At 34.4% G+C, this 26,580-nt stretch overlaps 2 protein-coding genes across 4 annotated transcripts in view; one reads left to right on the forward strand and one right to left on the reverse strand.

Annotated features, from left to right (window-relative positions):
* LOC129800664 (uncharacterized) overlaps positions 1–13,221 on the forward strand; it is a 53,361-nt gene extending 40,140 nt beyond the window's left edge. For 2 of the 3 annotated variants that reach the window (XM_055845230.1, XM_055845229.1), the window contains exons 9-13: positions 1,532–2,094; positions 2,160–2,386; positions 2,447–2,607; positions 7,852–8,084; positions 12,388–13,221. In XM_055845230.1, coding sequence (XP_055701205.1) covers positions 1,532–2,094; positions 2,160–2,386; positions 2,447–2,607; positions 7,852–8,084; positions 12,388–12,700 — 1,497 coding nt within the window. In that variant the 3' untranslated portion in view covers positions 12,701–13,221. Of the gene's footprint in view, positions 1–1,531; positions 2,095–2,159; positions 2,387–2,446; positions 2,608–6,925; positions 6,996–7,851; positions 8,085–12,387 lie in introns of those variants that run through there. The other variant, XM_055845231.1, reaches the window with a different exon arrangement.
* Positions 13,222–16,306: 3,085 nt separating this feature from the next.
* LOC129800688 (THO complex subunit 4) lies at positions 16,307–23,764 on the reverse strand. Its single transcript, XM_055845276.1, has 4 exons — positions 23,441–23,764; positions 22,128–22,356; positions 21,867–22,058; positions 16,307–16,723 (listed from the first exon to the last, which is right to left on the reverse strand). Exons 1-4 carry the CDS (start codon positions 23,660–23,662, stop codon positions 16,584–16,586), a joined length of 783 nt encoding a protein of 260 aa, XP_055701251.1. The 5' UTR covers positions 23,663–23,764; the 3' UTR covers positions 16,307–16,583.
* Positions 23,765–26,580: the final 2,816 nt, after the last annotated feature.

Below are 26,580 nucleotides of genomic sequence, written 5' to 3' on the forward strand. Positions count from 1 at the left end.
TAAGCCAAAATCTTGAAAGCTAAAATCCCGAATGAGCCAAAATCCCGAAAGTCAATATTCCGAAAACCAAAATCCCGAAAGCCAAAGTCCCGAAAGCCAAAATCCCGAATGATCCAAATTCCTAAAGCCAATATTCAGAAAATTTAAATCCCGAAAGTCAAAAATTCCGAAAGCTAAAATCCTGAAATTCAATATTCCGAAAACTTAATTCCGAAAGTTTAAATCCCGAAAGCCAAAACCCCCAAAATCCCAAATGCCAAAGACCCGAAAAGCCAAAAGATGTGACTACGCCAAAGATCTTTTTCTCCTGGATTTCATCTGTTTCTTCCTTCCCATGGTCCAGGAGTGATGAGATCTTATTTCCTTTCAAAACCCATCAGAGTTTTCAAAATCTTAGTGTACTTTACATTTCGGAATCCCCTAAATTTGGAATTATTGGATCTCAGTTTCTGGGATCCCGACAAAAAGCAACTCACAAGGAACCCAGGGTACTTATACAGTTTTCAGGGTCATAAGGAACCCATACGTTTTTCAGGAAACTCACGAGGAATCCAGGGAACTTATACATTTTTAATGGATCCCGGGGAACCCACATATTTTTTTCAGGGAACTCGGTAAACCCATATATTTTTCTTAGATTTTGGGGGACCCTTATATTTTTAGGGAACTTACAGAGAACTTTGGGATCCCAGGGAACCCATACATTTTTCAGGGAATTTATACATCTTTTAGGGATCCCGGGGGACCCATACATTTTTTTTTCAGGAAACTCAGAGGGAACTCAGGGAACTTATACATTTTACAGGGATTCCGGGGACCCATACATTTTTTTTCAGGTAACTCAGAGAACTCAGAGAACTTATACATTTTTCAGGGATCCCGGGGGACCCATACATTTTTTCAGGAAACTCACAAGAAACCCAGGGAACCTGTATATTTTCAGGTATCCCGGGGAATCCCTACATTTTTTCAGGAAACTCAGAGGGAACTCAGGGAACCTATACATTTTCAGGGATCCCAGGAAACCCCTACATTATTCAGGAAACTCACAAAGAATCCAGGGAACCCATACATTTTTCAGAGATCCCGGGAAACCTATTTTTTTTCAAGGAACTAGGAGAACCTATATATTTTCCAGGGAACCCGAGGATCCCATATATTTCGGGTAATCGAGATAAGTTACCCTTTGGAAACTGGCCAAAAGAAGCCTGAATGTTCTCCTGTTCCTGAATTTTACCACAAAAATTTACAGAATTCCCCTTCAGGGTGGTCTTGATATTTCAGATCAAGAAGGGATCCAGAAGGCCTGAAATACTTCAGGTCCATTTAGGAATATAGTCCATTACAGGTTCAAACGTTGTAGCTTAATGTCACAGCATTTTTGAACTATACCAAGTCCTAGAAGCCAAAAGAAAAAAATATGTTGTAGGGCAATCGGTCCCTTGTCCCTTGCTCCCTTCTCTTGCAACGTCCTTGCAAAAGTGATGCTTTGGAAAACAATTAAGATTCAAAATTGTTCTCTAATGTTCAGCCCCAGACGGATGCAGTCATTGGTTGGGTGGATAAGACAGGCAGGCCATTCTTGATGGATATGTGGATTGTGGGCAAGCAGAGTCCTATCCTCGATTCTCTGCCGTATCGGCAGGATATTTACGACACAACTGGTCGCATTCAGGATGGTGTGACCATTCTAGAGTTCACCAGGAAGCGTGTTAGCGACGATGCCCATGATTTATCTTTCACCGATGATCATTGTCTCTACCTGATGTTCCCAATTGTTGGCGGGAGCTTCAATGCGGTCAATAAGAAAATCCGACGCCACGAGCAGACTCCCGTTGTTACAGATGTCAGAGTTTGCATAAAGTCGTGCGGAAAGGAACTTGAAGCCCTCAACAATGTGCCACCTACAAATGCCCCTGATCGCCTTGTCTATGCCGTTGGGGTAAAATTGCAGAATCTCGCAGAATCATTTGAAGCACCAGTCAAGGGCAGTTTGGAATTTGAAACACTTGCCAATACCATCAAGGATTCATTTAGTGGGGTATTGCAGGATCTTCCTGGATACTATATGACCGATGTTAAAGAATTCGAAACGTAAGCGTGGATTTTGTTTTTAAAGATTGATGTATATTTGTTGCAATTTGGATGTTGTTTTGTAGAACGGGTGACAGTGTTGTGGCCAAGATGAACATACTCTTCGATAAGGCAGCTTACGAGAAAGGAAGGACACTTGAGACAGAAGTTAGGAGCAATGATTTGAATGAGTCAGAAGAAGAAATGAGAGAGGGAAAACTCGTTAAACGTGCTCTTCTGGACAGTGTGACAACAGGAAAAGTTGGATCATTATCTGTTGATCCCAATTATCTAGACTTTGAGCCAGTTGAATGTAATTTTGCTTTCTTACCAATTTTTATGAAAGGCATTTGATACATTGAATATTTTACAGATATTACTAATCGCGAAGAGGAAAAAGGTTCATCATTCTTCCAGCTTTCTGAGACGAGATTGTACACTGTTCTGGGATGTATTTTGGCCCTTATCATTGTGGCACTTCTTCAAGTCACATGCACAATCTATAAGACATCGAGGAAGAAGCACAATCAAAAGGTGAGAGAGTTTAAATTTACTAATTTATAAAGAATTCGTGCAAAAGAATTTATCAATCTCCTCAAGACAATAGACATGCAATTGGCTTTTGTAGTGTGTCTTTTTGCCTTTCAAAATATTTGTGATATCAGATGGTTCCATAAGTTCGTGGGAGACTTTTACAGATGTCTTCAAAGTTATTAATCGTATTGAGACATTTTATTTGGTATTACAATTTGCAATGTAATCGATACAATGTGCCTCTTGTTGGACGAATCTGCTGATCATAGATCGCCCAGGAACGTTTTCCCCGTAGTGGATGCCTCTTTCGTGCTCTCGAAGGTTTTTCGGAAGAGACGAGGCATTTCATTACGTTTTATTACAGTGAGAAATGTCTTTTCTCGACATTCAGTTACTTGCCGTACATCGGGCGGTACTCGACTTCACAACTTTGGGAGTCGAGTCAGAGATCTCACCGCCAAAGAACCAACGGTCTTACCTATTGCGTCACTGAGATCCTCGTCTTTAAAGTGCATACACTGGAAGGGTTATTACGTTTGACATCCCTTTATTACCAAATCTCATTCAAATACGTCAGTTTGTCCTTTAGAAGAGTTTGAGTGTTGGACCCTCAATAAAAAATAACATTTAGACCCATTATTTCGATCGTGTTCTTGTTCTCAGGATGGCTAAAAAGATACAGGAAGAGATACAAGAAGGAATAATGGAGAACATATTTATCTATTTCTATTCGGAGTCGCGGGCTTAGGACACTCAGGTTAGCAGCTCTCGCCTATCGATCCTCTACTACTTCAGAAAGATGTTCGTAAAATTGTCTTGAAGAAGATCCCGGAGAAGATCTTGGAGAAGATCTTGAACTTACATTAACTACCTTGTTCTAAGTCTGACCCGAAGTCTACGCCTCTTCACAATAGTTCGTGTAACTTTTCTGGGGGATGTTTCTTCATTCATTCGTTGAACATGACCATACCATCGCATTTGTGACCTCTTAACAGGAAGAAGCATGCTTCTCAACCAATATCTCCTTGTGAACAATTACCTTTCTTACTCGATCTCTACGATTCGAAAGTACCTCATCTTGATAGCTTGAATTCACAACTTTATTCTTCCAAACACGACCGAGACCAAATGACCATTATAACCATATTGACCTAACGGTCTTGCCTACTGCGCCACTGAGATTCCCTTACTAACGGCCAGTTATGACCGACAAGACCTCTTGCACAACACCCTCGCCGTTTCACATGATTCAAAGGTTGCATCCTCCAGCGCGAGCGTGGCAACATCCCCAGGATTTTTAGGACATCGTCCACTAAATTCTTCAACCTCGTCGCACGATGCCCCTTTCTTCTCATACCCACCGGATATCACTCATAGAGAGTTTCCTGAGCATTCTTTTCTCTGTATTATGATAAATGTATCCTTTGAATACAGACAATGAAGTCAGAATAGAGGTAAATGATAGACTGGTGGCGGGAAGAAGATGGTACTCGTTCTTATTGATGTTCCGCTCAAAGGACTATCTTGGCCATCGAAAACCAAAATATACGCTCTTGAAGTTTTCGAAAGACGGATCCTACGAGGGTGGTACCAAAAGTCCCTGGCCTCGGAGGAAAACAAAAAATATTTTAAACTCTTTTATTTCTCAACATAGTTTCCTTATATGATGAGGTATGGTCCAATGGAGTATAACAAGTGGTGAACGGAAAAGACCTGTCTTGTCTCTTTCAATTTTTATTCTACACGACGTTTCGGGAATCTATGTCCCCTTCATCAGGTATAAAATAATGGGGAAGAGACACGTAAGGTTTGAATTCGTACACTGTGCTTACACTAGGATCTATGGACAAAACAGGGTTGGGAGCTCATCTCCATGCAATGGATAGACACAGAATCTGTGCATGGAGATGAGCTCCCAACCCTGTTTTGTCCATAGATCCCAGTGTAAGCACAGTGTACGAATTCAAACCTTACGTGTTTCTTCCCCATTATTTTATACCTGATGAAGGGGACATAGATTCCCGAAACGTCGTGTAGAATAAAAATTGAAAGAGACAAGACAGGTCTTTTCCGTTCACCACTTGTTAGTCTCCTTATAGGGCGACACACTTTTCCCAGCGATGCTGGATAGCCTCTATACCCTACGCATCTTATAGTAGGTTCCATCCAGGTCGTCGAAATAGGCGTCAACTGCAAGCTCGACCTCAGTATTGTTGGAAAATCTTTGTTCACCCAGCTATTTTTTCATGTTTGGGAACAGGACATAGTCCGATGGGACCAAATCTGGAGAACAGGGGGCGTGGGGAGGCAGTTCGAACTTCAATTCCTTGATTTTGGCTATTGCGATACGACGCTGTTTCTGCTCCGGTGTGAGCAAACACGGCACCCATCTTGCACAAAGCTTTTTCATGTTGAAACTTTCTGTCAATATGCGATGTACGGCACTTTTTGAAAGGCCTGATATCGTCGGTTGCCTCAGCAGCTTTGCTAACTGCATCTGCTTTGATATAATTTTGATATAATTTGAAATTAGTGTTACAAGTTGGACAATTCGCCGGTACAAGTTGGACATGGCTTTTTTCTTGATAAATACAGTGCAAAATTTGTTTTTAATCACAAGGAACCAAATTACAAAACTAAAGTATTAAAAATATACAAATAAAAATGAAGTACTAAATTTATCAAGACAAATATCCCTGTCCAAATTGTGCCATTGTCCAACTTGTACTACTTTACCCTAGATCTAGGGGAGCTAATAAGTTAAATTGATTAAAAGTCGTCCTAATTACTAAATAAATCGTCTTTGTCTTTACCTAATAAGACTTCAATCTTGTTCTGGATATCACTAAATATCTATTAAATCCGTCTGTCTATATTTAATTAACCTATCGCCAAAGAAAAGAAATACCCTCTTAGATTCAATAGATCAGAGGTGTGCAAGAAACCGTTGAAACCGAATTAACGTCAAATGAAACATGTACGTCAATGGTCAAAACGCTACTATAACAAACTTATTTTGATGTTAATTCGGTTTCAACGGTTTCTTGCACACCTCTGCAATAGATAACATAATTTTACACCATTTTTACAACTTTCTCGAGAAAATAACTAAAATTCTATAGTCGTCGTCGTACGCGTGTCTCGCCATTAAAGTCATAAAACGAAAAGACAAAATGCCTAAATTACAATGTCAGAAAATATTAGTTCATCAAATTTCCGTCAGATTGCGTTCTGTCCACAACAATCTATGACAGAGGTGTGCAAGAACCGTTGAAACCGAATAAACGTCAAAATAAGTTTGCTCAGGTAGCGTTTTGACCATTGACGAACAAGCTTTATTTGACTTTTTTTCGGTTTCAAACGGTTCTTGCACACCTCTGATCTATGAGAATGAAAAGTAGCATTTACCTCCCGCTACAAGTCTTTCGTTACCCTCTTTCCCGACTGTATATGGAGGCTCATAGCCTTAATCAGGCAGGTGACATTAGCTTTGAAAAATGCGACCGATTTTAGTGTAAATGTTCTCCTGTTTTCGTACACACTTTACGAGATATCTCCAAAACTACGTAAGTTGCCAATTTAGGGGTTTCGGTTGCCTATTCACTATTAAGTTGGGTTTTATTTTGTATTTGTAGTTTTTTCGAATTCAATCTACAATGACAGAAAACAGCTAACAAACTCAAAATTTTTTTCGGCACGCTAGAAACATATGGGAAACATAGGAAACGTCATGCCCCTGGCCTTGATTTAAGAAAATTAGGATACAGCGTGGTACCTTTGAATGACTTAAGCTTCGGACAACTTATTTTTTCTGTGTTCTAAATGGGCTTTGTTGTGGCTTGGTACCTTCGGGAGAAGAGGAAAATTAGTTTAATAATTCCACGTTGTCGCCGAAGAGTGTATGAGGTGGCCGGCTCCAAACCAAACACTTTGAACTATATTTTAACAGAATTAATTTAGAAAGTACTTCAACTAATTAAATGACAAATGTGAGAATAGTGAGAGCGTCTGATATGAACTAATGCTGGCGATCGAATGAACAATATGGCGACCACTGGCATGGTACTTCTTTAGAGGGTTGCCAGTGGCGACGATCCTGGCGCCCTCTAACAGATTTAAACTACGGTTCTTTTCAGAAAGTTTGAAGAGTTTGAGGCGTTTTATAAATGAAAAAACTAACTTATCTGTCTAAGCCTATCTCCTGATTATGCACAAACTTATGGAACCATTAAATATCGGACCCAATCTGACCATTTTTCCTTACTTTATAAATGCAATTGTGTTGAGTAGTTACGCAAAAATCATACACATTTTCTAGCTTATTTATGCGATACCTGTGGAGTACAGGATGTACCATCCGACTACGAGCAGTTTGTAATACACAAAAACATGAAAGATAGAAATGTGAAAATTACAAAAGACAGAGACAAGACGCAATAGGGATAAATAGAAAGACACTATGAAGTACGAGACTTCTTCCACACCTTCTTCTTCGACCACTAACTGTGACTGACCAACGTAAACATTACATTACTTCTGTATACAAATGAAAATGCCTAATTTTCACTGAGAAAAATTAATAATAAGTACAGTAGTTCACTAGAATTATATTTGTTAGAAATTATTCTTTGTAAAATATATTGTAAAAATATCGGTATTAATTTTTTTCGTTGTTGAATTATATAAATTTTGTAATAATGTTTTTTTTTTTGCTAGTGGTTACCATTTATCTATTTATATGTAGAAAAACAAATAGAGTAACTAAATATTTTACTTTTATAGAGAAAAAATCAATAATTTGTAGTATTAAAAAAAAATAATTGATTACAGAAAAAGTGATAACATAGAGAATGAAATTTTTTGATAAGAATGTTTAGGGTGATTTGCAATAGAAGGTGGGCGTTCTCTTCTGACCGATCCGGACACCATCCGGAAAAGACACAGCTTCAGAGATTAGTGAATGAATATGAAACTTGGTAATTTTCCAAATTAATACCATTTATTAACCAAAAAAAATTGTTTGATTTTGCTTCTGTTTTTTTCTTGAGTTTTGTTTTTCTTCTTCCTTTCATCTCACAATGTTTCATGTTTTTTTTTGTTCAGTTTGGTTTATTGTTTTTAAAGAAAAAAAAAAGATTGTGTGTTTTTTTGTTTTGTTTTTATAGATAAATACACTAAAAAGGTGAAGGGTTTTTCACGGTGAATTAATGCAATTTTTCCATGTCTTTTGGTGCATCTTTGCAGGATCAATTGATTCCCAATTCAGCATGGAAGGACTATTCATCAAACACAAATTATGCGTTTGATGCTTTTGGGGAAACGGTGGAAGAGAAGAATGGAAAATCTAGGAGTCGCACATCGAGCAGTCAGCAAACTCTGCCAATGTCTCATTCTCCAGCCAAAACACAGTACTACGATAATTCACGAAATGGGACCAATTCGAGGCACCAGAATGGTGTAGGAGGAAATGAATCACGGTATGTTGAACACATTAAATATCTCAGACACACTGCTATTACACTAAATACTTAATAAGTACTTAATAAGTTCTTATACTTAATGACTTAATTTCAAGGAATTTGTAGAAAAACTATTTAACCCTTTAACGACGAGACAGTTTTCGTTGACCGAAAATCAGCAATAAAAATGAAACCGTTAAACAAAATTTACAACACGTCTTACATCTAAGCTTACAAAGTCCAACAAAGTCTCATTTGGTGTATTTTTTGTCTCTATGGACGATAGGGACGAAAATAGCCCAAAAATGTTCGTAATTTTTCTGACGATACTAATGACTGATAATTTTCACTCTAATAAAAAATATTATGTTTGAGTATTGTAGTTTCTTTTAATAAAAACAGTTTTGCTTAAAAAAATTGGAAGTATAAAAAATAATTAAAATCAATTTTTAATATAAGAATTTAAAAATTCGTCATTTTTAACCTCAAAAATTTACTATATTGCAAAAAGCTAGAGACTTGCAAAATATATTCTAGATTCCTTCAACCTTCTACATTGCAATTACGTACAAACATTAGAAAAAAATAACTTTAGGTAGTCAGGAAAAATAATTTTCTTTATGGGACACCGGTGTTCCAATCGTCTTTAAAGGATTAAAGGAAAACTTTGCGGCTATTGCCTGAATTGGGAGGCCGAAATGAGCTCTTTTTTCAATTTTATTGGAATACAAAGCGTTTTGAAATTTTTGGTTTTCAATTGAATTGAAGAAGTGCACATTTTAGAACGTTTTGGCATGAGTTTCAATCATATGGACAAATCAAAAAGTAAATTCGAGGACGATAAGTCAGTACACAGAAAAAAAATTTGTAAAAATATTCGTAAATGTTTGTGAATTCCTATGGGGGAGTTACGAAATGCTCGTGAATCGTATAACCTACAAACAAGTTCGTAAAAGTTTGTACTTTTTTCACAAACATTGTTCGTAACACGATCATTTGACGAACACTTATTGTACTTTTACAAACATTTGTTCGTTAATGTTCGAAAACACACAAAAAAATGTTCATAAAATTTTGTCATTTGTTCGTAAATATTCGTAAAATTTTCGACAGGAAAAAAAGATATACGAACAAATGACAAAATTTTATGAACATTTTTTTGTGTGTTTTCGAACATTAACGAACAAATGTTTGTAAAAGTACAAAAAATGCTCGTCAAATGATCATGTTACGAACAATGTTTGTGAAAAAATACAAACTTTTACGAACTTAATTGTAGGTTATACGATTCACGAGCATTTTGTAACTCCCCCATAGGAATTCACAAACATTTACGAACATTTTTACAAAATATTTTTTTCTGTGTAGAACGGTAAGTAGAGTACCCGCTACTGATCAATAACTTTCCAAAAAAGTCCAAATTTAAACAAATCGGTTGAAAATAAACCCCCCAGAGTGGATTAACTTTGACTATCACAAATTCAAAATTTCGATTTAACCGCTCAAAGGTTTCTATTGACCAAAACTTAACCTGGACTACCTCCAAAGCATATTCAAATATAAAAGAAATCGTGGTAGCTGTTGGCAAAATAAATTTAAAAAAAAATCTACATAGGAAGGTCCCTAAAAGATCGGAAGTTTGTATCTCTTACCGTTTGTCCTCTAGTTGAGTACCAACTTTACGGACAAAAAAATATTTAAAAACAATAAATGATTTATGGGTTTGACCAATTTATAACCGATTGAAACCGATTGAAACCGATTGAAACCGATACAGCCGAGTAGGAAATTTCAAGACCTTTCCAAAAAAACCAGATTTAACCAAATCGGTTGCAAAATAGGACCTCCAGAGTGATTAAATTTTGACGTTTTAAAATTCAAGATGGCGATTTTTTAAGTAATAGGTGTGTATGATTGACTGAAGGATCCATTTTCAAAATAATCCAAAAACACGATTTTGGAGGCCAGAGTGAAAAGAGAAAAAAATGTCTACAGATAATGTTTTTTTGGGGGGTCATCGAACACCGGAAGTTGATATCTTTTAGCGTTCGATCTCTAATACGGTAACAAGTTGAAAAAAGTGGATTTATTCTGCTCTAAGTTCGATCAGTAACAATAATAAACGATTATTCTTTAGATTAAATTCAGGCAATCCCCTTAAAGTCATCAATAGTGCCTTTCACTAAGTACTTAATTAAGGACTTTTAACCAAGTATACTTTTTAAGTAGTTACCCTAATGACTATAGAACGTTTATTTTTAATTGTTTAATCGAACTCCTAAAATCTCTTTGAAAAAGTGTCCCATTCGCATCTGGAACAAAAAATCAATAACATGATTGATTAAAAAAATATTATATTGAAAATATAATAAAGGGGTGCACTCCGGTATAAGGAAAGGAAAATTTATAGAAAGCTGGGAATCTTGTAAGTATTTTACACTCTCAGATCATGATCTAAAGACAAGATTTAACAGAATATAGGATACACTCAGTTCCAGCATTATGAATTTCGGGATTATGCACCTGACGAGATTATGCACATACAATTTTGCAAATTTGCCTAATTTTGGGTATCAATTTATGAAATCATTTTTCAAATACGCCAGAATGTATAGGGGAGACTGGGGCAAAAAGTCACAAATCGAAAATTTTAAAACTCAATATCTCCCAAAGTAAATAAGATAGCGGCTTAAATTTTTTTCCATAGATAGCTTGCATAGAATTCGAACAAGGAATTTAGAAAATAAAAAATATCGAAATTTTTAGCCCTATTTTTGAAATATTTTCCTTGAAGCAAATAACAATTATTACCTACTTATTATTCAAAATTTATGAACTGCTGGTTATTTCCTAAATGACTTGGATTCTTTGAATATGAAGCCGCTACGAAGATTCTTCTCTAAAGAAATCTTTTTATTAAGAACCACAACTTGGGGTAAAAAGTAACAAAAGGTATGGAGCAAAAAGTAAGAAAAACCGAAACAATTCAGAGTCAAAGGACTCCTGTACGATGTTGCTAACTAAAACAAGGTGAATTATTGACCAGTATCTTGTGGGATGTCCAGGAAGTGCTAAAAAAGACACCCAGCTCCTGCTTGTAAACAGATTCCTCATAATATTTTACACATTTCTCTCAACACGATGTTATTGTAGACACATTAAGCTTTCTTAAGAGCCAAAAAAACACTTCCTGGACAATCAGAATTCACCAAAATCAGGAAGAACAGGAAAAACTTCCTTGAAAGCAATCTCCCTCGCTGCCAAATGTCAAAATTATCGGTCATATTGGCAAAAAATTCGTTCCCGCTTGGAATTTTGTTACAAGGTTGGTGTCAAAAAGCAAATGGCGGGCATTGGCGGGATAACCTTATATTTGACCTCTAGATTTTTGGGGACGACCGTACCCATAAAGTTTGAACAAGTTTTTTGAAAATTCAAGAAAAAAATCTTTTTCGAATTTATGTAATCTGTAATTGTTAGTTATCATACTTATTGGCCCCGAGAGGTTTTTCCTTATTCGGGTCTAGAAATATCAAAAAAGTCACAATATCTGCAAGGAAGCATAAAATCGAAAATTCACGATTTTTGACCAAGAATATCTTAGCTCAGGAGTTAATTGGGATCCTGCAAAAAATATCCTAGATTTGGACATCCTTATAGTTTGTAGTCATCCACAAGAATAGGATTTTTATCGATTCTAGATAGTCTAAAAAAAATTGTTGTTTCAATGGGTACCCAGAGTCCCAAAGGAGACGAAAGAGTTAATCAGTTATGGCCTCTACACATTGCGAGCAATTTTTGTCAAAAATGGCTTTTTTGAAGGAAATTCCCTGCAGTGTTGTAGGGGGAAACGTCAAATTTCTGTCAAAAACGCAATTTTTGACGAAAATTGCTCCCAATGTGTAGACGCCTTTACAGTAAACTCTCACTCAATCGGCTCTTTTTCAATAAATTTTTAATTATCAAGCTAATTCGCTCAAATTCGCTGTAGTTCTTCCTATTTTATAGTAATTCTTTATAATTGAGCGCTTTTTGTGGAATTTACAAAGGCTTTGACGCTCAATTCTATCGCTAAACCGGATGACATTTTGCCCTAAATGCCCAATTGAGAGAGAGTCTACTGTAAAAGAGTGAAAAATTTTGTGAATGACAGCAAATATTTAATATAACATTTCCAGGTTATGTTTTTTGATGTCTCAAATTTATTTTGCCCAATTAATGCCTTAATTAAGGACTTAATAAGTACTTATTAAGGACTTTTTTTAAGCACTTGACCAAAGGAGTTATTTAATAGATTACTTGTTAATTTTAATCTGTGCAGCTATCAAAATGGTCACAATGTTGCGGAGGGAGGACGAGGAGGAGCCTACAATCATGGCAATAGTAATGTAGATCATATCCCGAGAGCCAGTCACTATGCCGACCGAACATATTCGCTGCCCAGGACGCAGCAGCAGCAGCAACTTGTCGGCTACTATACTCAGGACCGACGACATCGTCAACCGCACTATCAGCAACAATCTATGTCCAGTGGGATCGACACGCCCGATTTCTACTTCATGCCATCCCAGAGGAAGTATTCGGGGGAGGTGGTGAGGGTTTATGTGGACTACAACAAAGAACCCAAGGACTAGACAGAGTATCTCATTGCATTATGGACACGAATGTGATACCAAGTTAGAGCAATTAATACTCATGAAATCAATCAAAAGAACAATTTATTAAACCAAGAAAGTGTCTTAAAGAATTGATGAACAAATTAAGTGCCCCAAAGTCATCCAATCCTTCATTTATTCTCGCATTTCGGGGAGAAAAAAAAAACAGTTTATTTCAGGTCAGTTAAGTTCTAAGAGGATCTTTTCTTTACGAAAGTAATTTTTACTCCAACTAATCCCCCAACTGTAGAAGTACTTTTATGCCCTTTCCCCAAAAATTAAAAAAAAAAGATAATTGCAGTATTTTTGGCGGTAATGAAACATTTGAATACAAATAACCTTTATCTTCTAATATTTTCGAACAAAAAAAAATTATTTTACGTCCCATTTATTTTATTTCTTGGCGATAAAATCCCCAACAAATTGTGTAAATATTTGTGAATGGTATATTCATAAACAGTGCATGTATATATGTAAAAATATATTACATAAAAATTAAACCTTGAGTATCAATCATAAAGTCGAACGTGCTCCAAGGAAAGTTTGGATTTTGGATCAAGATCAGAAGATCAGTGAGTTGTTCTGCTTCGTGGTCATTTACCAAAATTCCGAGAAGGGAAAACTAAAGGTATTGCTGGGAAACATGTGCTGATTTTTTTTTCATCACAGAAAAGCCATTAAAACATCGTGATAGTCTCCTTGATGTGGAAATCACTAATAAAGATCTATCATCACTTGGGCTCAGGGATGAGGTGTCCCAGTTTTTAAATTTGTATGGAAAGTCTTAAAAATTTACCCACTTCCGAAAGTGTCATAGGACACGTCCAACAAGTAGTTTGTCGTTTGGATCTGCAATTGTCGTAAGTTACTCATCACCTAAATCGGAAATTTCAATAGGTAATTCTTATATAGGGTAAGTGTACCAAAATCCGGCCAGATTGCAATTCCGGCCAGCTTGCAATTTCGGCCACATTTTTTGTTCCTCAAATTTCCATGAGTTTTTAGTTTTTGCATATCCTAGAGATTATACAATACAAAGAATAACAAAAAAATATCGCTTCGACGAAGAAGATGACCTGAAAAAGGCATTGAAAGAATTCCGGAAGAGCAAGGAACTACAGTAGACTCTCGCTCAATCGGCTCTTTTTCAATCGGTCGCAAAATGTTGTTGACAATTTTCACGCTTAATTATGAAGATAATTTGATCAAATTTGCTGTAGTTCTTCCTATTTTATCGTGATTCTTTATAATTGAGCGCTTTTTGTGGAATTTAGAAAGGCTTTGACGCTCAATTCTATCACTAAACCGAATAACATTTTGCCCCATATTCCCGATTGAGAGAGAGTCTACTGTATGAGAATGAAGGTGGCCGGATAGGCCACCAATGCTACGTTTACATTTTCATTAATTTTAAAATGTATCAAGAATGATTTTAGAGAAAAAAGACGATAAACTGTCTACAAGCTTCCAAGCAATACTCCTTATAAAAAAGTAACAAAAAATTCAATTTGTATTAAAAGTATTACATTTCAAACTTGAGACTTTGGCGCTTGCATCCAACTATGCCGAAATTTGGCACACTTACCCTACACTGTGTATTTCCATTATGAACAAGAACTAGTTATATATCTAATGAGACAATTACGTTACGACAATTGTTTTTTTTTTTTTCAAAATAATGAATTATTACAGAATAAAAAATTAAAAATTTTGTGACCAGCATTTTAGCAAAAACGGTAAGTAATAAAACATTTTATTAGTAAATTTTAAAAAAAAATTGCAAATGATAAAATATTGGTCAATAAAAAAATAGCTTTGATTTGCAAAAATGTTAAAACGGTTCGTAATACGGAAAGTACACTATTTCCGACAGCCTCAAGTTTCGGACAACTCAGTTTTTTTCTATGTTTTTTTAATAATGGATTTTAATCACGGTTCTTTTCAAGACGAGGTATTGGACTATACTACACTCAGTCCCGGAATTAAGTCCTTCGGGATTATGCACCTGACGGAATTATGCACATACAATTATGCAAGTTTGCCTACCATTGGGAGTCAATTTATGAAATCATTTTTGAAATACGCCTGAATGTATACTATTTTGCTACGCGCGAGATTTGAAAACACTGTGCTTCTTTTTCAGAATAACACTTTAATTTCTTTTATTAAGGTAAAATTTTTAAATATTCTTACCATTTATTAAAGAAATCTGGCTAAAACGTACTGTTTGTTAATGCATTTCTATTAAACAGTTGAATCTTTTTGTTTTAACTCTTTTTACTCCGCGCGAAATTCGTTCTAATATACACAACTTTATGGTATTTTGAGACAAAAGTTGTTGAATTTTTAAACCAGAGTTGTGTAAAAATTGTTGAATTTACATTTAAGACTTATACTTCAGTCGAGATGCTTTTCATTGAGCAAAAGTCATATAGAACATCAAATATTTATATACATAATAAGTATATCGTGAAGATCCGAGCATCAAATGTAATCATTTCGTATTAGGGGGATCCCGAGTACAGGAAAAATCAATAAAAATGTCTAAAAAGGCAAAAAATCAAAATCTTCGAAATGAAAAGGAAATTCAACAGTAAACAGAATTCAACAATTTTTGAGTTTACACATAAAAATTCAACTATTTTTAAATTCAACAATTCCAAATTCAACATCTTGAAACTCAACAACTTTAAATTAAACTATTTTAAATTAATCATTTTTCCAAATGTAAAATGTAAGATATTTTTTGTAAGACCTCAATTAATTCCTGAGCTTGGATATTTTTGATTAAAAAAATTGTAAAATTGGTTTGCAGCATATGCTGCGGTCCGGAAAGAGTTAATGCCGGGACTGAGTGTATGCAGGTAAACAACAGATCGTTGCATTTCAAAAAGTTTGTCGCCCGAATTTCTCTCTAGTTCGGGTGACATTTCGGTTCCAAACGCCCGAATTTGAGAGAGTCTACTAGTTTACTCAATAATCTTTCTAAAGAAGTCTAATTCTGCCCCGGTATCTCCTATTGAGTCAAAAAAAAAACTATTTTGCTTTTTATTTAGATTTAGAGTAATACTAACGGAAAAGACAAGTAACTTTTCTAAAGGCCTCTATACACTGGAGATATTTATGTCCACATTGAAGCAAAGAAATTTTTCTAGTGTGTAGGCGCCATAAAGCTACAGAACTTGAGCAGTATTCTGCTTGGCATTTTGTTAAAAATGGTCAATAGATAAATTTTTTACTTACCTAAAATGTTTTTTTTCCTTTGCCAAGGAACCATTTCCAAGGAACTCAGAAATTTCAATCAAATCGAGTTTACTCAAATCTATTTTAATAAATTGTTCTTCAGCTTGTCAGAAAGTTTTGTGAATAGTTCTTTGGGGCAGAATGAAGTTTCGCCTGAAAATTGGAGTTGATCGTGTTCATCTGTTCGTCAATGAGCAGATGCAGCGTTGGTGAGTGCCAACATTTATTCTCATCATCAGTAAAAAGCTCAAATCTGAAATTATTTCATTTTTTATGCGACTTTTTTGTTTAAATCAAATAAACCAAATTTAATGGAGCATTTTGGGGAAGAGAAAGACTGCATTTCATCTTTTATTATTTTCTATATTTCTTCCATTAATTTGTTTCCTTATATATTCATCATAATATATACTCACATTTTTTTATTTAATTTGTCTCACTTCAATTCACATAAATTAAATCAGTAACTGAAAATTATCAAAAATTCAAGGAATCCTCTCTTAAGAAAAAAGAAATTAAACCTAGTATTACATTATTTGTGGATTAGCCTATTTCTTCATAATTATTGATAGAAATCAATCAATGTGATGAGGAATCCGCGCCCCTCCAAATTATCAAATTACTTCATGTCCTTCACGTAAGCGTCCAACTCTGCATCGAGTTGTTCGGCTGTTGGGGCTGGAGGGCGGGCGTTGCGTGCACCCTGCCGACGAGGTCCACCACCTCCACCTCCCCCAGCATTATTGCCCATATTTCTCCCTGAAAGCACACAAACAAGTAAAAACTCCATTAATTATTGAGAGACATCAATTGGAATGCTAACGCGCCGTTCCACCTTTTTAACTAAATACAAATAATAATCAGTCAATTGAGTCAATTAGTGGACTTAAGTAAAAGTCTTTTTAGCAGACGTTTCAGCTTTGCGGAATGCTCGAATTCATGAAATAGATCTCTCTGTGAATTATCTTTTCGTACAATTTTTTGATGCTTACTGGTTTATTAGCAAGATGAATAAAAACAAATAACAAAGTAATAAGGTGGGGCAGATCGAGCTGGTGATGACGTAGACGTAGATACTTTTTGGAGGTTATGTCAAAAATCATCTTTTCGTGACTCGCGCCAAAATCTCATGCGAATACATTACTATAAAATGTTAGGAATATATCAAAATTATTAGTTTAGTTGTTAAAAGGAATGACTATTATTATCAATATTAAACTAATATTTGATGTTGTTTCTGTTTTTCTCATATTTCTTTGCCACAAAATTCCACTGGACAAAAATTCGTCAGTTAAATCAGCATTTGTCGTAACTTCCTTTTCACGACTTTTCAGGAGACGAAATTTTCAGTTCAATATTATTTTTCTTAAAAATGAGCCCCTAATGCGATACTTTTGAGTCAAAATAATAGAAGTAGCACTAATAAACTGTAAGTTAACTCGAGAAAATCTTTATAAAATTATTTAAAATCTGAGATAATGAGATATATGTCCGATGAAACGCAATAAGATTTTATCGTAACTTCCATCTTTTATAAAGCCGTAACTTCCAATGTACGGGAATATTGGCATGGTTCGGATCGTTCGGATAGAGTGATGAGTGAACCTTCAAACAACGCAAATTTTCTCTTTGTTTGCAAAGAGCTAAGTTCGTCATTTCTTACCCATAAAATAGATAATTATTTAGTTCATGAGACGAGATGAGAAATGGTAAGTCAACTCTTTGAAAACAAAGAAAAAATTCGCATCGTTTGAAGGTTCACTCTGTGCGAACCATGCCTACATTCCCCTATGGAGATCTTGGAAGTTACGACAATTTTCAAAAATGCATTATATCAATTTCAATGACACTAGTTATAATAAGCACCTTTATTTGACTAAATTAATCAATTAAACTCTTATCCCTGACCCTAAAAACTTTTATTTCATAAATTTTATTGAATGAATTTTGTGAGCCGTGTCCCTTGTTTTGTTTTGAATTAATGACAGATGGGTAGGGATTTTTTCTCACTTTTTTCTCACAAATATCGAATTAAAATGATTTAATATTGCATAATTCGCACTGTCTTTCGATATTTGGATGAGTTTGTAAACGTTTTATTGAGAAATATTGCAATTTTGCTGCAAATTACAAGCCACGCAAGTGAGCGAAAGAAGATACGGCAAATGCTGATTAGAGCAAATTTTGTATGGAAATTTGTCGTAACTTCCCTAAAAATGGAAGTTACGACAAATTCTGATATTTTTTTATTAATTACGGGCACTTACGATTATTTTTGTTTAAAATAATTTTTAATGGGCTTATAAAAGTGTCTTTTTCTCAAGTACGTTTAATAAACAAAATTTAACTGATTTAACTGACGAATTATTTCCACAAAACCCGGCAGACCATACACCATATGAGCAAATCACAAATGTGTCAGAACATTCAATACTAAATATGTTCTTTGGAAAAAATTCAGAATAAGTAAAATAACTTAGAATTCGAAATATAAATCACGTAAACAAAAAGCAAATATTAATTTTCTTTAATTTCGTAAGACTTCTACAACAGTTCTAAGGACTCATAAATCCATTTCCCCATTAAGATTTCCACATTTTTTGTTTTGTGTTAAACTAAAAAAAAAAACAAGAAAAATCTTAAAATGAGTTTTCATCGATGTTATTAACAAAAAGCTATTTTATTAAGTTATTTTTTTCCAACACTTTCTAAAACTTTCCTCTAAAATTGACATCTTTACGTATGTATCAGGTATGAGTTTTTTTTTCAGAACTGTCAAGAGCAAGTCAGAAAAGAAATTTAAGGTGACAATTGAATTCTCAACTTATGGTTCTTTGAGTACTAATTTACGTATTACTAATTTGAGTATTAATTTTGAGTACTAATTTACGTGCACTATTTTACGACTATTTTGGATCTTAAAAAATTACTTAATTTTTTTCAATTATTTTTACAAAATTATATTACGTTTTTTAGCCAATTTTCATGCCACAAAACCTATAAAATGTCATCACCTGATAAAGTTTTGCCAACGAGGGAAATTCATTAAGGCAAGATTGCCATTTTCTCGCCTTTAGCGAGCTTTTTTCTTTGAGAATCAATTGAGTTATTCTCATAATTTCTATTCTGGATTAAAACGTGACTTTTTTTTTGATAATTGTAGTCTTAATTGTGGTAAAATCTATTCAATTGTTTATTCATTTATGATGTTAAACTCTGTATAACAAATGTGGCACTTTACCGCACTTTGAAATTATATCCCAATATTCTGATTTTTGGTCTATTTTTTTTCAAATTTAAATCATAAAAATGTTATCAAATAATTTTTCCACAAAGAGAAAGGTTATTAAATATTCTATACATTAGGAAAAATTGCTCTCTACAATTCAGACTTTACCATATTTTTCCGGAAAAATCGAAAATAATCTTAATTTTGACTACACAAAAAAAATCTGTAATTCATTAAGATCCAACCTCATTTAATATTCAAAGTTCTTAATTTTTTGTTACAAGACAAATAAAAAAAAGCAATATCGATTTGTTCCAAGGCATATGGTACAATTTTGTCTTCAAATGTGAAGGCACAAGCCACTGAATGTAGAACAGTTTCTGAAAATATTGCTGTCGACACATCAAACGAGGTATTATTTATAAGCCTGAGGCCTAATACACTCATTCGAACTATTATTGTAGTGAAACAACCTATCAAAAATTTTTTTTTTCAATTTTTTTCTGAAGTGTTGCTTTTCCTTTGGGAATAAAATTGTTGGAAAACCCATTTTATCGATATGAAATCTATAAAATGCGACGTAAAAAGAGAATTGTGGTGCTCCATAACCCCATATACTGGATTGACCAGTAAGGATAACCTTGCCTAGAATGGTGTGAACTTTTTTTCTGTGTATTTTATAATTCTTGAAAATTGACTAAGAAGTGTACAATTTTGAATGCAATCTTTAAACATATTAGCTGCAAAATAAGATTAAACTTTAAAATTTAACAATGGAAAATTGATTTAAGGAAATTATTGAGTTTAATCGCGTATATGGACGATATTTTATCCTAGGCAATTTTAATATCATCATACCCAATGTGGTCATATTAGTAAAAAGGTGTTTTTTTAAATGAAAATTTATCATATTATACTTATTTGAAGTTCATTAGTCAAGGAACAATAATACATATAAGGTAAGAGAAATATATATCGGCCATGCACCTTGTATCGGCCAGCTTGCAGAAGATATCGGCCACCAAGATTAAAATGAATATTTAAAAATTACTAACTACGTTTTACCACTTATCTAATGCAAAATATATTGCGTTTGTTCATATATAATGCTCTGAATTAAGTTTTTCGTCGACTTTTTAACAAAATATAATTATTCATCTAATTTATTGAATCATTGTGTCAGAGTCTTAATCAAAAAGTAGCCATTTCTCAAATTATTATGATTGTATACTAGAATTTCAGTGACACAAAATAAGGAATTATACCTTATTTAAACTATTTACGAAAATGTCTGAATAAAAAAAATACTATACTCAATTATTCTACTTTTAGTATCAGAACACTTTTTAATTGATGTTTTATTTTTCGGCCGATGCCTGCTCCACTCCCGGCCGATATCTTCCTCATCTGCTTTCATATGGCCGAAGCAATATGCGCAGTGCATGGTTGCAATTTTACCATTTTTTTTTTAACTAATTTCTCTAAATATTAAGAAAAGAAATGTTGATATATAGATAAATGTAATACTGGAGTTCCAATTGGCATATTTTAGAATGTCAAAAATTGGTTTAGATCATTTATTTTAAGCAAATTATGGAGCATTTTTCTTAACTGGTTGATACATACTTCCCTTACCTTATTGGACATCCAAACAATAAATATGTTTTCATTTATGAAGAAAACTAATAAATCTTTGCAAAATTATTCGTTTCTTATTTTTCTATTACAAATCTGAGTTGTTAACACTGTATAAGACGGGAAAAAGTATCTACGTGACTGGCAGTTCTATTTGGCCCACATTATACTTGAAACATCTTGCACCTTGTCAACTTTTTTTTAAATCTTCCCCTATCAATTTTTTAAATATCCTATTGAACCCTTTTTATAAGAAAAAAAACTATTAAGATTCTGTAAAAATTCAAGAGGAAAATCAATTTTAAAAATCATTTAAAGTCGAACCCTTAAGTGTCTAAAATTCCAATTTTTACCCTTCCAGCGTTTCTCTAAATTTGCCTAAGATCATTATGTTTCACTTAAACTCAAATTACGACTTTAATATGTTTTTAATGACATTTTTACTTTTGACTGCAATGTGTTTTGTTCCCGAAGTTTTTAAATTTCTGAAATTAAAAATATTTAACCCTTTAAGGACGATTGGAAAACCGGTGTCCCATAATGAAAATAATTTTTGCTGACTACCTAAAGTTATTTTTTTCTTATGTCTGTACATAATTATAAAGTAGAAGGTTGAAGGAATCTAGAATACTTTTTGCAAGTCTCTAGCTATTTGCTATGTAGTAAATATTTAAGCTCAAAAATGGCGAATTTTTTAATTTTCAAATTCATAATAGATTTTATTTATTTTTTATACTTCCAATTTTTTTTTAAGCAAATCCCCTTTGGCAATAAAAACTACAATACTCGTACGTAATATTTTTCATTAAAGCGAAAAATATTATTCATTGGTATTGTCAGAAAAATGACTTTTTTGGGCTATTTTTGTTCCTATCGTCCATAGAAGCACAAAATTCACCGAATCAGATTCTATTGGACTTTCCAAGGTTAGATGTAAGACTTATCATTGGTTATGTTTCTTAGTTTAATTTTTATTGTTGATTTTCAGTCCGTAAAAAGTGTCTCGTCGTTAAAGGGTTAATAAACTGATAAACTTACTTTGTGGGCCTCCTCTCTGGTTTCCTGGACGGGGTCCTTGGAATCTGTTTCTGTTGATGGCAGGCGACAGTGTGGGAACATCTGATGTAGCTAGCTGAATATTCATCGGTCTCCCGTCCAGTGGGACTCCATTGTACTGCTTCATGGCCTTGACTGCATCCCCGCGCCTCTCAAAGACAACATCTGCTGTTCCTGGAGTCACAAAAAATAGTTTTTCGCGTCAATTTAGCCGCTTGTTGAAGCTGAATTTGTCTGGCTTACCAAGTGACCTTCCGGAGCGATCATAGTGTACTGATGCACTTTTGAGTGGTCCAAAATCCGCAAAGAGTTCATTGATATCCGATTCCGAGACGCCGTAGTCCAAATTGCTGACTAATAGTTTTGCTGTTGAATTTCCACCTCCTCCTCCTCCCATTCCACCAGGTCCACGGAGATTTTTCCTTTTTCCACTCTCGAACATGTCATGCTTCCAAGCGCCGTTTACATCGCCCTAAGATAAGGTAGAAGATGGTTTTGTGCTGCAATCTCTCTTTTTTTCCCTCAAACATCAAATTATTTTTCTGTGGTTTTTTTTCTCCTGTTCACAAGCGGCTTCTGCCCTCATTTTCCTCTCTCTCTCTCTTCAATTTTTCCCGGACATTTTGGGAGAAAAGATGATGACAGAGTGGCTGTTTGCAAAATTGCCAAGGATGCTCTTGGTGGTCGAGATTACAAAGATGAGGCCCCTTCAATGCTTTATTTTATTTTTTTTGCCGTGGGAGGGCGGAAATAACCCAAAATCCTAAATATTTCCTGTTTTTTGTCGTGTTTCAGTGCGAAATATAAATCTATGGAAAAGTCTCATTTTACTGAACATTTCTCTCTCTCGGAAGAGGAAGATTGTCCAGTTTCTTGTGTTTAAGCATGTTTTTTTTAAATGGAATTTTCTGTTGAGTCGTAATTTCTGCGATGACTTCCGTGTAATCGTCACAGGGTTTTTTTCTGCTTTCATTGCAGCCTCGTCAGAAGTTTCTTGCAATAAAATTTTTGGTATACGAACCAAGAAGAGAATTTGGGCAAAAAACCACAAAATTTTTGGACATGTTCCTCTCTTTTGTAAAAAGAATCACACTCCAAAGTGGCCTTTCCAACCGGGGAAATAGGATAATGAAAAGCCTGAAAAGATTGTGTCTTGTTCCTCCGGATAGAGCAAGTTTTTTTTTTATCCTCAATAACCCCAAAAAACACTCACCAAGAAATTCATTTTTTAATAAACAATTCAGAAGCAACAATTTAAATAAAAAAATCAAACACAACAGTCCTATTCTGAGAATGTTCCAACAATAAAAAAACACTTTTTCGTGCGAATTTGTTGAATAAATTTGTGAAACAAAAGTGTTTCAGGCTTCGGATGAAGAAGAAAATGGAGACATTTTTTTTGGTGACTCATGAACTCTCCACGCACTCTCGAAGACTTTTATTTTTTCTTTAGCGGAAGGTGAATTCTAAGCCCTCATTGCAAACCACCAGAGTTTCCGGCCAAAATTGACAGCATTGCACCGTGGTCAGGACAGAGTTTCTCCAGATGTGCTTACCCTCGGAAAACGTCCATTTGCACGAGAAATGCCAGCAGCATTGCGCCCCTTCTGGACGCCTCCTCCACGTAGATTTCGCTGTCTCTGTGGAAAATTCCCACCACTGGCCCCACCGCGGCGTCCCATGGGGCCCCTTCCAGGTGCCCGACGATTATTCCTCAAGCCCATACCCTTTGTCGACTTAATAATGTCGTCCAAACTCATTTCAATTTTGTCCACCATTTTGTTTTTTTCCTCCTTTTTTGCACTCAACTATTTCAAGAACACACCACACTCACTCAACAAAATTCATCAGGCGACTAACGCTTCAAGCAACCTCGGACGTCTTCGTACCCTCTTTATAGCAAAAGTGCAGCCATTTTATAGCACATGTCCCAAAATTGGGACAGCTTTTATAACAAAAATGGAGAATTCGTCTAAATCGTTACTTTGAAAATTTAAACAAGCAACAAATTAACAGTAAAAATCAATAAAATTATTTAGATCCGCTAATAAACTAAAAAATATGTAAAAAAATCTAATAAAACAAAGTATCTTTAGAAGAAAGAGAGCTAGTTGCAGACTTTGAACGTAAAATGAAAATCTATTAATTTTTTCTTCTGTAAAACTTAATAATAGGGGAGACTGGAGTAGATTAGCCACATAGATTACGAAAAAGAAAACAAAAAAAATGTTTAAAGATCTAATAAAACAAAGAATCTTTAAAAGAGAGCTAGTTGCAGGCTTTGAATGTAAAATGAAATCATATTTATTTTTTCTTCTCCAAAACTCAATAATAGGGGAGACTGGAGCAGATTAGCCACATGGTGGCATTACTTATCTGGCTATATACAAATCTTCAATTTTTTCTCACAAAATGATTTCAAAGAACCGTAAAATTACTAATATTTGGTGTGCTATCATTAAATGAAAATTTTAAATTGATTTACTTTAATTAATATTTTGGTACAATACTAATCAATTTATGGAAAATATTTCATTAACCCTTTAACGACGAGACAGTTTTCGCGGTCCGAAAATCATCAATAAAAATGAAACCAATCAATAAAACCAGTAAAAGGTCTTATATCTGACCTTAGAAAAGCCAACAGAGTCTGATTTGGTGTATTTTTTGTCTCTATGAATCAGAGGTGTGTAAGAATCGTTTGAAACCGAACATACGTCAAATGAAACTTGTACGTCAATGGTCTAAACCAGAGGCGTGCAAGAACCGTTGAAATCGAATAAACGTCAAATAAAACATGTACGTCAATGGTCAAAACGCTACCAGAACAATCTTATTTTGACGTTTATTCGGTTTCAACGGTTTTTGCACACCTCTGGTCTAAACGCTCTCTGAGGGTCTTTGACAGACATGAGGATTAGCCGAGAGACGGCTTCGTGTAATTATTTTAGAAACAATGGTTAAAATACATTTCCATCATTTTCCACTAAGTCGTCTCTCGGCTTAAGTCGTAAGTGTGTCTAGGGCATGAACAAACTTATTTTGACGTTTATTCGGTTTCAAACGGTTTTTGCACGCCCCTGCCATGAATGATAGGGACAAAAATACAATATTCAAATACAATTTGAATATTGTAATTTCTTTTCCCAAAATGGTTTTGCTTAAAAAAAAAATGAAGTATAAAAAATATTTAAAATTATTTTTCATTATGAGAATTTAAAAATTCGTCATTTTTTGGCTTAAGAGTTTACTATATAGCAAATATAGGTGGAGACTTCCAAAAAGTATCCTAGATTCCTTCTACCTTCTACTTTGCAATTACGTACAAACATAAGGAAAAAGTCACTTTAGGTCTTTATGCCATTTTATGTGTTAACATTAGATATAAAATTTAGATGGTGCCATAAGTTATGACCAAATTGATAGGATTACGGACTTATAGCCACGGTATTTGACGTGTGGCGCCCTTATACCATATGTATACCCAGCAGCGAAGGTAAAGCTTACATGTAAGTGATAATTATTATTATTAATCGTATCGAGACACGTTATAATGTATGGCAAAGGAAAGTATACATGTAGAACAATGCATAACAGATTCTATGCAATTTATTAAAGTTCCCCTTTAGAGTAGCATAATTAATACTTGAGTCATCATCGTATCTGTACTCGCTGGGATAGAAGCCGTCACTTAAGGTGTTGACGTCTTGAGGGGAGCTGTGCGCACGTCCTTTTCTATCAGTTAGTCTATCGTTGCCTTTTGGTGAGTGCAGTGGTTTACGCATGGGTTCAGCTCTCCAATGGGTAACGATAATTCTCCCGCGAGTATCGGAATTTGCGTGGTGGCTCATCGCGATTTAATCTCTTTTAATTATCCTTTCTTCATACATTTCAATTTTTATGGTTATTAAACTAAATACATAAAGTAGAATAACACACCTTTCAGGAAATATAATATTTGCTACACTCGAAGTACCTAAAGATGGTTTTTTTGCACTTTGAAAACGAGAAATGTTGCACAAGGAATTTTGCTGTTTTTTTCTCTGACGTGTCACACTAAACTGACAACAGCCACCAAACAAAAGCTCAAAATGAATTCAAACCTTTAAAAATAAGTTAGTAAGACTATGACTTACGGTATTGAAGCAATTCTAAATAAATCAAACCTTTATTTCCTCAGTAAAAGCTATTTTTGTAATGTTACTTTGGAGTGATTCAAAAGCGATGGAGGGTTATATCAAAAATCTGATATAAAAATCGCAATTCTCAATATTACTGGATGAAATCAACACAAAATGCTAGAAATGTATTAAAAATCGATTTCAATCGCTAGATCTATTAAAATTGGACAAAATATTTTGACCCCTAAAAATAAATAAGATAACCTTTTTTCTTTTTTTCAAAAAATTGAAAATCTGCTAACCGTAATTTCTCAAGATTTCTGGGAGAAATCATCAGAAAGTTGTAGAAATAATTTATTAATACGGTAAGAAAGCTCAATTTCAAATGTGCTCTAATTCAAAATTGCCCCACTTCTCCCTACTGCTATCAAATTTGTTAAACCTAAAACATTTAGCCAGGAAAAATACCCTCTTAAAATAAGAGATTGTCCGCTTCAAATTATTTAACTTCCTTGATACACTTACCTGCTTTTTTAGGATAATCTCAAGATACTGATGAAATTCGTAACAACCTT

The sequence above is a fragment of the Phlebotomus papatasi genome, chromosome 2 (assembly GCF_024763615.1).
Source record: "Phlebotomus papatasi isolate M1 chromosome 2, Ppap_2.1, whole genome shotgun sequence".
Classification (NCBI taxonomy): domain Eukaryota; kingdom Metazoa; phylum Arthropoda; class Insecta; order Diptera; family Psychodidae; genus Phlebotomus; species Phlebotomus papatasi.